A 13,008-nucleotide genomic window follows, 5' to 3' on the forward strand; every position below is an offset into this window, starting at 1 on the left:
ATTTTCCTTCCTACCCCCTTTTACATCTGAGATCTATAAAACCAACAGTCCAACACAATAACATCAACTTCAACAAATGGCAAGGGAGTTGATGATCTGATCATATCGATGGCGGACAGTGGTGAAGGCTGAGATGCAAAGCAGGGATTCAAGAGCTGCTTCCCTCGCCACCGGGGGTAGAATCTATGTTGCCACTAGAGTTTCTTGCCGGAGAAGGCTGGAGTCTGAGTTTTGAGAGTATGAGAAGAAGAACAAAGGTTTTGTTTAAGGGTAAGAGTACCATTGTAAAATATTGATAAGGAAGTTTTTTTTATCTAATCGGTGTCCCAATACACAATATCTTTTACAGATGAAAATAGGAATGGTTATGGTAGGAAGTATACAAGATATATATAAGACATGGTATTTATTTATAGTAAGCAGAGGAAGTATCTATCTATCTATTTATCTATTTATCTATTTATAAAAGCTGATGTCAACTCTCTCCACAATGAGTTTAAGCTATCTTTTCTTTACTAATGATGCCACATCAGCAATTCTAATAACTTGACAAAAGATGAAAATCAACTAATTACTATTTAGTAAAATGTTTTAAAAAATTAAAACAAAAAACTCTTATATATTATTATTCAATTGAAATATCAAATGCAATAAACATATTGAAAGTGTCATAATAATAATAATTATAAAAAATTTCAGTTACAAATATTCAAATTCTATAACTTATATATATTAAGACTCTTACTATTCTTCATTTCTTAATCTCTCATACTAATTGTCAAAAATTCCTTAAATTTAATATAATATTTTTATGTTTTTTATTCTAATTCATTTATTTTTTTAATTATTTGCAACCGAAAAAACCGCAAGAAAAGACAAAGTGTAATCATTAATGTAAATCGAAAAAAAAAAGAAAATACAATTTTGTATAACTCTAATATAAATAACCTATGTCTTTTATAAAAATAAATAAATTCAAAATTTATTTATAATATGTTTTCTAAAAAATATACTATATAGTATAAATAATTTATCTCTTCGCGCATTGCGCGGGTCTCACTCTAGTAAAATATAAAAGTGATATTTTACTTTGGTTAAGCTATTTATTTTCTTCTCAAAATAAATCACCATGCTAGCATGAGAGAATTTGAACAATCGTGACATTATTGTAACACCAGATAAGAGCATTCTAAGAGCTTCAACAACTTTCAATTCTCACAAGGTTATTCAATTGAGACCTTCCATGCCAACTCTGCCACTGCGGTAATTGTTTTAGTATTTCAATCATCTGACTCAAATCCAAGATCTCGGTCAACAATATTCTGGAGTCTCCCACAGCTGATTCTAACCATGGCAAAGTTGGAAAGAAAAGGCTCTTTATCAGCTCAAGCAATATTACTCCGAAGCTATACACATCGCTCTTAACAGAAAGATGGCCATGCTATTAGTACTCTGGATCAACATAACCCGGAGTCCCAGCAGGATCAGTGGAAACATGAGTAACACCTTATGGGAAAACGCGCGATAATCCAAAGTCTGCAACTTTAAGCAGAATGTTGCTAGTTTTCACATTGCGGTGGATTATGCTAGAACTATGTAGATAAGCCAACGCTTCTGCAGTCTGTATGGCGATGTTTAGTCGCGTAGACCACGGAGGAGAGCTCCTGTTGAGAAGATGATCTGCAACGGTTCCATTGGGAATGTACTCTTGCACAAGCATTACTTCATGGCTCTGAGGAGAGGTGCAGCCATATAGCTGGACAAGATTTTCATGATGCCAAATTCGTTTGAGAACTTGGTGAGTCTATCATTGCTCTCGGAATTCTCGTCATGCAACCTTAAACTTCTCAGCATGTCTTTGTGCAACTGCTTTATTGCCACATGACGTCCATCTTTGAGTATTCCTGCATATAAACAAAAACTAGTAAATCTTGTTATGATGTTGCAGGCAAGTAACTGTATAGAGTTAATAACATGATTCCAATTACTACATTCTTGCCATTGCTTAATAACATGTGACAATGTAACTGCATCTTGTCATAAATCATCTCTTCTAAAAGGTTAGACCATTAGGCATAGGCATACGAATCCTGAATGATTTTATATATTTAACAAGCCTCACACATAAGTCTCTATTTTGTCTGATGCTAAATTATACTTTTATTTAGAGGAATGAGAGTAACAAGAATAGTATTCTAAATTTTTCTGTCATACCCTGATACCATATCACAAACCATTGGTAACTAAAATTTATTTGCTCTTTCTTTCTGAATAATTTTTATTTCGAATGATTGGTGACCATAATTGCAGTTATTCAGTTAGCTTTTCAAATTCTTTTTAAACACGGATTCATATCGTCATTCAAATAATAATAATTTTAGAGGGAGAAAATCGTTTGGATTGAAAGATCTATTGTAACATCTTGAATGATCAACAACTCATGCTTAAGAAGGTATATAATAGGATGAACTGCAATATAATTATGTTGATGAAGCACACCATCATGCTACAATGTAGGATGCATGATTAGAACAATCAAAGTCCCTAACAACCTAAAATAACTTTATAATAACAAAGAGAATGAAACTACATAGTAACTGAAATAGAAGGAATGTAAATGTTCTTACCAAAATAAACTGTCCCATATCCTCCAGATCCAAGTTCTCTACTAGGGTCAAAACTATTGGTGGCTTCTTCAAGTTCAGAATACTCAAACACCTCATTTATGTGGCAGCACACGGAATCAACCAACAAAAGTGATTGATTTTGATGATGATCACTTGGTAACTCATCAGAGATTAGAGGAACCACCGGTTCATCCCAGCTTGTTTCAAACCTTAAAATCCAGAGGCTCATGTTGTTCATCATCACCACTGCTTGGTTCCTCAGAATCCAGAGGCACCAATTTGATTCCCCCCTTTACCTCAGAACCAATAATTGGATGTGAAGCGTGGTGTTTACTTCCACTGCCATTAGGGAAGAAGAAACACTGAGATACAAATGAGAGAATTGGCATCACTCACACACACTCCTATGAATTATGATCTGTGATCACTGCCTCCGATATAGTCAAATCCCTAAGTTACACATTTAGCAAAGAAATACCTTAATCTTACAAGGGAAAACCGAAAAGAATTGTTAATCAAATTAATTAAGTGATCTAAGTATGGTAAGAAACCAATTAAGAAAGAAAGAGAAAATTCTCACCTTGAGAACCATAGTATTAAAGAAAGAAAGAGAAAATTCCATATTTCTTCCCCTAGTATTTTGCCTTGCTATTGATGTGAGTAGGATATGAAAAGGTGACTTGTACAAAAAAATAAATAAATTCTTAGTTTAGCAATTTTCTTTTACAATTTAAGTTTTGCCTTACAAGTTCTTCTTTGAAAAACATGCACGTAAAATCTGCTAACATTCTTTTGGATTAAAACTTCTGCATTAAGGTCGCAGACCTTGGCCTTTCGCACACTCTTCTGTTGGTTGTTTCAACTTCTTCACAAGAGGTTACTACTTACTATTTAATGGCTATATGGACACACTGTATTTCCAGTATTACAGGGTTAGTGACAAAAGTGACACTTAAAATTTTTGGAGTGGTTTTAGTCTGAGATCTTAACATCCATGAAAGCTTTGGATCTGAATAGAGATCAGCATGAAGTTAAAACTGTCTAGTGTTATCATCAGCAAAATCCAAAACCAAGAATTTCATGAACTGGTGGATCCATGCCTTGGTTTTCAATCAGACAATGAGATAGGAGAAGCCATAACAGGTGTGGCAGGATTGCCATTCAGTGCCTGCAATGTTCTAAGGAACTAAGGGCATTTATGAAGCAGGCACTAGAGACCCTTATTGTTAATGTTGCAACTGTGAGGAGTGTATGAAGTTAGTCCCACTTCAAAGAAAGTAAGGAAGAATGAGAAGTTTATAAGATGAAAGACCCATTAACTTATTATTTTAAGGTTGAGTTGGATATGGTATTTTTTCATTTTATGTTCTTTCAATTGATTCCTCCTCGAAATTTCTCTGTTCTCCACCACCCAACAATTATCACTTGACAACTTGCAATAGCGTGTCTATATATGTTGACTGCTGACTTGCTTTACACTCGTCTTGGTCTTGCTTTGTCTTTTTATGGAGCTAAAAATCGCTTAAAAGTACTGTATCTTAGGATTAAGCAGCATTCTTTTTGTTTTATTTATTTGCTCTTAATTCCTTTGGAAATATCATTGTTGTTACCATTTTATTAAGCAACCTCAACGTTTTTAGAGGTATGTTCTGTTCTTAATACTTTCTTTTCACTACTTTCTTTGATGTTTTGTGATTTGAAAAGTATGATATGTTTCCTTGTATCAGTGCTGCTATTTCATCTAACTAAACGTGAATTTTCTTTGGTCTTAAATTTAAAATTTGTGTGAATAAATTTTCATGATCCTTACAAAGAAGGAATTAACACAAAGATATATTGAAATATCCAATTACATTTTGCTTTTGGATACATGACCGATTCAAAGTAGTTTCTTGTCCTGTTGTAATGTTATTGTGCATTTCCCTTGACTACGTGTTCTTTGACAGTTTTTTTATTTCCTATTTTAATTTCTGCACTACCAGGGATAATTTATCCATAGTTACTAATTCCTGAAAAATGTTAGAAGGTTAGAATTTGTTTTTCGATTTATTTATCAAAATGATCAAGAAAAATATTTTCTCTCTTAATAAGAAGTAGGTAACTATTGTTTTCTATCTAGCAATTATTCACTCTTTTTCTGTAAAAATTCAAATGATTTATTTATTTATTTATTTATTTTTCTAATTATGTGACATTGTTATCTTTAAGCAGAACAAGTGGCCATACTTCACTTGGTACTGACCTTATGAGGTTATGTAGCGATCTCTTTCAAAGCTGCTTCCCCGGAACTTCTGGCACATCTCCAAATGATTCAATTCAGATAAAGTGGCCAATCTTATCCTACCGGGAACTTGCAAAAGTTACAAATAATTTTGACCAATGTAATATGCTTGAAAAGATAGGCTTGGAGAAAGTTTACCATGGTAAGAGAATAAGGAATAGTTGTTATATGCACCTACATGGTTTTACATTCTCAGTTCTCCGTTGTTCACTATCAGATGAGATGTGAATACAATATAAGTTGAGTCTACATTTCATTGAATGATTAATAGGGTACTAGTCATCTCAGTGTCTCACACTCAATATGTAGCATACACATCACACGTACGAAAGAAACTCGACATGTCTTTGGATCCTTGTAGAGTTGTGTTAGGCCTCCAACAGCTTAGATAAAACTTTGTCGCATCCCAAAATATAGCCATGATGCAAGGCTGTCCTTGAATCCATGTAGGGTTGTGTTAGGCTGAAGACAACCAACATAAAACTTTGTCACATCCCAATACTTAGTGAAGGTTTCCCTAAGCCATAAGAAGGGGATTGAGTCAAGAAATCAAAGGAAATATAATACTTTAAAATTGTTAGAGCAGTAAATCAATAAAACAGGAGATAATTTTCGTTTTTCTCTCGTACCGAATGACAGTAACAAAGATGAGGGAAGAAGCTAAGACAGTCATATATCCTGGTTTAGTCTCCATATGCAATGAGACCTACATCCAGTCTCTATCACAAACCATGGTTAAATTTTCACTATAATCAAATATATTACAAACACCAATCCAAAAGTTCAAACCTCAACCTAGCTTAGAATTGTTAGTCACAATCCGGTAATAGGAGATTTTCCTCCATGAATACTGATATGCCTGAAATATTGCTTGCTACATTATTGGTCTTAGAAGATCTTTCCTTTTCGTGACCTGCAATACTTGAATAAGATATTGATGCACACAAGTAAATAAGGACTATATAAAATGTTTGTCATCATCAAGATTGTTAGTTATTCAATGAACTCAACACTTACAAACGGCACAATGACTTCTTTGATCTATGTAGTCAATCCAACTTAGTGGGAATTGGGAAAGGACACATACGAAAGAATGTATGGTTTAGATTTACTTTCTTCTGGTGGTATACACTTGTAGGCAAAACGAATGGGCGTGAGGTTGCAATTGAAAGATATTCCAATAAAGAGATGCACATATTCCAGCAGTTCCTCTATGAAGATTTGATCTCAAATATCTTACCTCATAAGAATCTGGTGTCATTTCATGGCTGTGCCTTTCATCATAAGGAGTTCCTGCTAGCACATGAATACCTCTCAAATGGCACTCTTGCTTCTTATCTTCAACTTGGAATCTCACACAGCAGCACACTACATTGGCTCACTAGATTAGACATTGCAATTGATGCTGCAAATGCATTGAGCTATCTTCATTATCATGGCATCGTCCATCGCAATGTAAAATCCCGCAATATTCTGCTAGACAAGAACCTTTGTGCTAAACTTGGTGGCTTACATTTGTCAAGGAAATTTCCAGAAGGAGTTTCAATCAATGATACCTATGTTACAAGTGATGTAGTAGGGACATGTGGTTACATAGACCCAGAATATGTATCACATGGCAGGGTTGGTGCCACAGTTGATGTTTACAGCTTTGGAGTGGTTTTGTGTGAGCTTATATCATCCAAACTCGCTAAGTATTGGGAAGGTTGCGAGGAAGAGAGTATCGCTACAATTTTAAGCAAAAAAATTCGAAACCAAGATATGAACAAGGTGTTGGATCCAAGACTTGGCTTCCAATCAGACCATAAAATCAAGCAGATGATAATTGCTGTAGCAGAGCTTGCACTTGAGTGCATGTCATCTCCACAAGAACTAAGGCCAAACATGGAACAAGTGCTAGAGATCCTCAATGATATAAAACATGAGAGATTTGAAACAAAGTCAGAAAAAGGTTTGAGACCATTTTCTTTGTCCCTTTTAATCCTTCATGGTTTTCACATTGTCTTTTTGGTGTTAGCATAATTAACAAAGGATTATCTACTTTATTATGAATCCATCTGTCTCAGCTTTTAAAATCTTCCACCATGCTGAACTTGAAGAAGCAACTAAACATTTTGACACTTGCCTTGGAAAGGGAGGGTTTGCCACTGTCTACATGACACATTTTTTCTACATATATTTAAAGAAAAAAAAAAGTGTACCAATGGGATCTTATTCCCTTATTGACTGTTGTATAAAAATCCCGACTAGTTTCAAATCTCAATCTCTGCATAGAGATTGTTTCAAACTTTAGACAATAACCTTTGTGAAAAATGGAGTAAAATTTTCATAGATGAAGTTGATTTGTAAAGTTTTCTGTTTCAATGATGTGCATTTGTGATTAGGAAAACTTAAGGATGGGCGCGAAATTGCAGTAAAACGTTTCCACAACGAGACAGACAAGTCCATCAAGCAATTCATGAAAGAAATAGAGATCTTAAGTTTATTGCAGCATAAAAATTTGGTGTTACTTTATGGCTGCAGCTCTCGTCACAGCAAGAACCATCTTCTAGTATATGAGTACATCTCCAACGGCACCCTTTCTAAACATCTTCAAGGACCTTCCAGTGAAAAGTTATCATGGCTTACTAGATTGAACATTGCCATTGAAACTGCAACCGCATTAGTATATCTTCATGATTCAGGCATCATCCATCGTGATGTAAAAGGAAGCAACATTCTCTTGGATGAAAACTTGACTGTTAAGGTTGCGGATTTTGGACTCTCAAGGTCACTTCCGAGTTCTGTAACACATGTTTCAACCATACCAGTGGGAACTCACGCTTACATAGATCCAGATTACTATGAATCTGGAAGAGTCAGTGATAGAAGCGATGTCTACAGCTTTGGCGTGGTCTTGTTTGAGCTCATATCATCGAAACCACCTAGCTTGTTGGATGATGGAGAGAGTGTTACTCTAGCCAAGTTTGGAATCACTAAGATGTTAAACAATGCAATGGAGGAGCTGGTGGATCCAATTTTCAGGTTTGGTTCAGACCAAAAGTTGATGGAAATGATAGCAGCTGTGGCAGAGTTAGCATTTCAGTGTGTGCAGTGTCCTAAAGATCTTAGACCTTCTATGAAACAGGTGCTGGAGACCCTAGAAGGAATAAAGAAGGGAACATGGGGATTCAACCAAATAACATAGTCTTCGTTTCAGATTTCATGAGGTTCTATTCAGTTACTTGATGGTTATAATGCACAATTTTCTTGCATGTCAGATCTAGGGACAAAACAATCAGAGTTACATGTCACTCAACAAAAACCAGCAGAGCTGGGTACTCTTAAAAAGATGAAGCAATTTCAATGGATGAAATTTCTTCAGTGAAAGTCAATGAAACAAGATTCAACCGTTAATGGATGAAATTTAAATGTTTTAAGTCAAATGAGCCATCAAAATCTTGTCCAATTTTATGGCTACTGTATATTACCATGGTCATGAACGTATGCAAGTACTTCAATACATTTCTAATGACACTCAATTTCAAATAGGACTTTTATAGAAGAATGATCATTATATTAAAGAAGAGAATAACAACTAACGCAATAGAATGATGTAGTACTCTAACAGAATTCAAAGTAGTAGCACCACGATATGCCATAGCTTGTGTCTGCAAAATTATATATTGCAAATAGATATATAAATATATGCTACATTTCAATAAACTTGACAGAAGAAATAGAATTATGCTATATAGGATGAGTTCAAACTGTCAAGAAAGTGTGAATATATAAGAATCAGGTAACTGGAGACATAAATATGCAGTAGCAGAGAATTGAGACTAAATTATCTGGTTGAATCCCCATGTTCCCTTCTTTATACCCTCAAGGGTCTCCAGCACCTGTTTCATGGAAGGTCTAAGCTCTTTAGGACACTGAATGCACTGAAAGGCCAACTCTGCCACTGCTGTTACCATTTCCGGTACATCTTTATCTGAATCATACCCAATATCTGGATCTACTAGCTCCTTCAATGTGTTATTTAACAGTTTGATTATTGCAAACTTAGCAAGGGCAACCGCCTCGCCGTGTGGGACTTCCCTCCAAAATGCAGGTTTAGATGATATGAGCTCAAACAAGACCACTCCAAAGCTATATACATCACTTCTATAGGAAACCCTGCCTGTTTGGAAATATTCCGGAGCTGCGGCCGTAGAGTGAAACCAGGTTTCTATGGTGCAAGAGTCTTAAGATCTCGATTTCATTCATGAATTGCTTAAGAGAATTTTCCCGCATGTTGTGGAAACGTTTTATTGCAACTTCAAGTCCATCTTGAAGTTTTCCTAATATCAGTGGCAAGCCAAAAGAACAAATTATGCATACCTATTGTTCTTAAGTCTCATATGTTGTGTGTGAATTGTGATAAAAATATGAGTTATTACAATTGTAAGTTGATAAGTAGTGAAATTGAATGTGGGTTGGTAAAAAAATACAACAGAAATTAAGCATAAGGTTGTAAGAATGTTGGCATGTTGCATTGTATGTTTGACATAGTAGAAACGGTGAGGATAAACACAAAGTTAAAATAAACTTTCATAAAACCATATATATGTTTAAATTTATGCATTTAATCAATCATAAAATTTCCATCTCATATTTCATCCCCAACCAAACATCTCTACTATTAGTATAAAATTGTACAAAAATATGAAACATGTGAGCACTATTTTATTCTTTAAATATATGCGGGAAGGATTTATAGTGTTAGCATGTTACCATAAAATACGCAGCCGAGCCCTCCCTTTCCAAGGATCCTATCTGAACAAAATTGCATGGTAGCTTTTCTGAGATCAGCATAGTCAAAGATTCTGAAAGCTGGGAAAGATGAATGAAAGGAAAAAATAGTTAGGTGCATGTCTATTGCATACAAGCCACTTTTTATTCATGACTTTGTTCAACAATACATGTCGTTGACTAGATTAAGAATGTTTTAGACCATCATTCATTGATTATAGTACACCTTAATATGTGCACTAAACCAACATAATGGGTGGAATCCATTGAAGGGGAAAAAGGTTGTGCACCTTCTATTGTTTTATATCTCTCTAGTCTCTTGCCATTGAGGATATCTAGCACCTGTTACATATTCGGCCTGAGTTCTTGTGGAAATCCCATGCAATTAAGTGCAAGCTCCACCATTGCAGTCATCACCTGCATGATCTTATGGTCTGATTCAAAGCCAGTTCTTGGATCCAATACCTAGTCCAAAGCTTGATTTTCAATATTTCTGCCTAAAAGGACAGCAATACTTTCTCGGTCACAACCTTCCCAATACTTAGCAAGCTTGGATGATATCAAATCGCACAACACTACTCCGAAGCTATAAACATCATTCTTGGTGCTGACTCTGCCATGAGACACACGTACTCTGGGTCAATGTAAACACAAGTTTTTGCTATATCACTTGAAATTGAAACAATGCTGGTGGTATTGACAGAAACATCCTCTGGAAGTTTCCTTGTTAACTGATAAGTGCAAGCCAGCAACTTTAGCACACATGCTCTTATCTAGCAGAATATTGCTGGAGTTTATGTTATGGTGGATGATGCCATGCTTGTGAAGATAGCTCAATGCATTCGCAATATCGATGGCGATTTCCATTCGAGTAAGCAAAGGTAATGTGCATTTATTATGTTGGATTTCACATTCAAGATAAGCAGCAAGAGTGCCATTGGAGAGATATTCATGTGCTACCAGGAATTCCTCATGATGAAAGGCATAACCGCGAAATGTCACGAGATTTTTGTGATGCAGGATATTGGTAACCAAAATTTCATTGAGGAACTGCTGAAATATTTGCCTCTTGTCATTGGATGATACTCTTTCAATTATAATCTCACACCCATCTCTAAGTTTGCCTGCATGTACTTACTATCACAAAAGAAAATGAAAAGAAAAGAAAAGAAAAGAAAATCTACTCAACTTGGAGATTGCCAAGTTTGGCGCCACCTTCTTGCGCTGCCAAGGCTTCGTTTCTTCCTTCTAAACTCTGTCAAATTCGCTCGAATGCTACCTGAAATAAACCAAATTACACACAACTCAAAGTAGCATTTATAGTGGCTTAAAATACATAATTCTTGATTAAACTTAATAAATTCAAATGCAAATTTACTAGGAAAAGATGAGAAAGATGCTCACGCATCACAACAGCAAACTTGAATTGTTGCTTGTCCTCAAGCAACCGAAAATAGTATAAACTTTAGATGTAAATTAGCATGAGAGTTGAGTATGCAATGAAGCTCCTATCTGTCTCAAAGTAGGGTTAACAGCACTGAACCCTGAATAGTGTTGGCATCTCACTATCCTTTAAATCTTAGGAATGTCAATGTCATTCGGAATTAGAATATGGATAATATTATGAATTCTCTAGCCGTTTTACTTCAGATTAATCATTGAACACAACATTTTTCTTTTCTTTTCTTTTCTTTGGTGCTTTACACCTTGAGCCTAGTCGTGACTTTAAATATTTTGTCTCAAACTTTACTTGACATAAAAACACCACATGCATTTAATTGGGGAACTCTTTGAGTTCTAGTTTCTCTTTCAAGCTGTGGTCCATTTGGTCCTCTCAGGCGCCCAAAGTCATGCCTCAGTTGAAAAAGCTCATGGTGCTGGAGTAAGTAAACTGAAAAACCCTCCTGTATTTCCCTCATCTGATCGAAGGAGGAAGTAAGCTGCTCCCAGCGACTAATCCTATGTCATCCTCATCTGCTCAAGAGAGGCTGTGAGCTGCTGCCAGTACTCCTGAGGCAAAAAATAGTGTCCTTGAGTCGGGGGAGGCTGGTCTTGCTAAGCCTCCTCTTCAACTTGTGCTCCTCTGTGGACCCTAGCGGCTTTTGGTGCGCAAAATTAGAACTCGCACAACTGAATCAATAAGTGCACCGGGTAGTCCAAGTAATACCTCAGGTGAGTGAGGGTCGATCCCACGAGGATTGTTGGATTGAGCAATCAGTGGTTATCCTACAGATCTTAGTCAAGCAAATAAAAAATTGATCGTTGTTGTTGTAGGCGCATAAACAAAACAATAACGAAAGCAATAAAGAATTGACGTAGAAACAATAGTAAGAAATCAGTTAAGGCCTTGGAGATGCTTGTTCTTTCGGATTAATACTTCTTACTGACTACCTTAACAATGAGTGATTCATTCAATGGAAAGGCTGTAAGTGATTAAGCCAAGACCAGTGGTCATTCAATCTGAACGAGGGTGAAATTCACACAATTTAATCTCTGGTGATCCTACTCAAAACGCCACAGACAAGGTCGGATCTTCCGGATCGGAGAATGAAGCTCTATGATTCTAGCCTTAGCGCCACAAAAACCTCAGTTACCCATGACTAACGAGATTTTATGTAACTTATTCCAAGATAACTTGTTGGATCCTGTGATGCATTCTCAAGCTGCAGCTCAATACTATCCTGCTAGGGACTTGTAAGAACTCATGTAGAATAAGGGGTCATACGCCAGTTCCACCCAAAATTCATAAGGATGAAGAACAAAAATTTATCATAGAATAGAATCAAACATATATTAAAGTAGAAAAGTAATGATATTAGTCCATAAGAATGAGCAGAGCTCCTATCCTTAATGATGAGCGGATAATTTATACGCTTTTTGGCATTGTTTTTAGTATATTTTTAGTATGTTTTAGTTAGTTTTTATTATATTTTTATTAGTTTTTAGTTAAAATTCACTTTGCTGGACTTTACTATGAGTTTGTGTATTTTTCTGTGATTTCAGGTATTTTCTGGCTGAAATTGAGGGACCTGAGCAAAAATCTGATTCAGAGGCTGAAAAGGACTGCAGATGCTGTTGGATTCTGACCTCCTTGCATTCGAAGTGGATTTTCTGGAGCTACAGAAGTCCAATTGGCGCGCTCTCAACTGCGTTGGAAAGTAGACATCCTGGGCTTTCCAGAAATGTATAATAGTCTATGCTTTGTCCGAGATTTGATGGCCCAAACAGGCGTTCCAAGTCAGCTCAAGAATTCTGGCGTAAAACGCCAGAACTGGCACAAGAATGGGAGTTAAACGCCCAAACTGGCACAAAAGCTGGCGTTTAACT

The 13,008-nt window shown here is 35.9% G+C and overlaps 2 protein-coding genes across 2 annotated transcripts; one reads left to right on the forward strand and one right to left on the reverse strand.

Moving 5' to 3' along the window:
• Nucleotides 1-1,223: 1,223 nt before the first annotated feature.
• LOC107478452 (LEAF RUST 10 DISEASE-RESISTANCE LOCUS RECEPTOR-LIKE PROTEIN KINASE-like 1.1) lies at nucleotides 1,224-3,219 on the reverse strand. Its single transcript, XM_052258230.1, is given in 5 exon segments — nucleotides 1,224-1,369; nucleotides 1,372-1,804; nucleotides 2,837-2,989; nucleotides 3,106-3,111; nucleotides 3,208-3,219. Coding segments are annotated over 5 exon segments (750 nt in total).
• Nucleotides 3,220-4,039: 820 nt separating this feature from the next.
• LOC107478450 (LEAF RUST 10 DISEASE-RESISTANCE LOCUS RECEPTOR-LIKE PROTEIN KINASE-like 1.3) lies at nucleotides 4,040-9,283 on the forward strand. The gene is made up of 4 exons (XM_016098594.3): nucleotides 4,040-4,269; nucleotides 4,839-5,050; nucleotides 6,047-6,859; nucleotides 7,293-9,283. Exons 2-4 carry the CDS (start codon nucleotides 4,873-4,875, stop codon nucleotides 8,093-8,095), a joined length of 1,794 nt encoding a protein of 597 aa, XP_015954080.1. The 5' UTR covers nucleotides 4,040-4,269; nucleotides 4,839-4,872; the 3' UTR covers nucleotides 8,096-9,283.
• The last annotated feature ends 3,725 nt before the right edge of the window (nucleotides 9,284-13,008 follow it).

This window comes from Arachis duranensis, chromosome 3 (assembly GCF_000817695.3).
Source record: "Arachis duranensis cultivar V14167 chromosome 3, aradu.V14167.gnm2.J7QH, whole genome shotgun sequence".
Lineage (NCBI taxonomy): Eukaryota > Viridiplantae > Streptophyta > Magnoliopsida > Fabales > Fabaceae > Arachis > Arachis duranensis.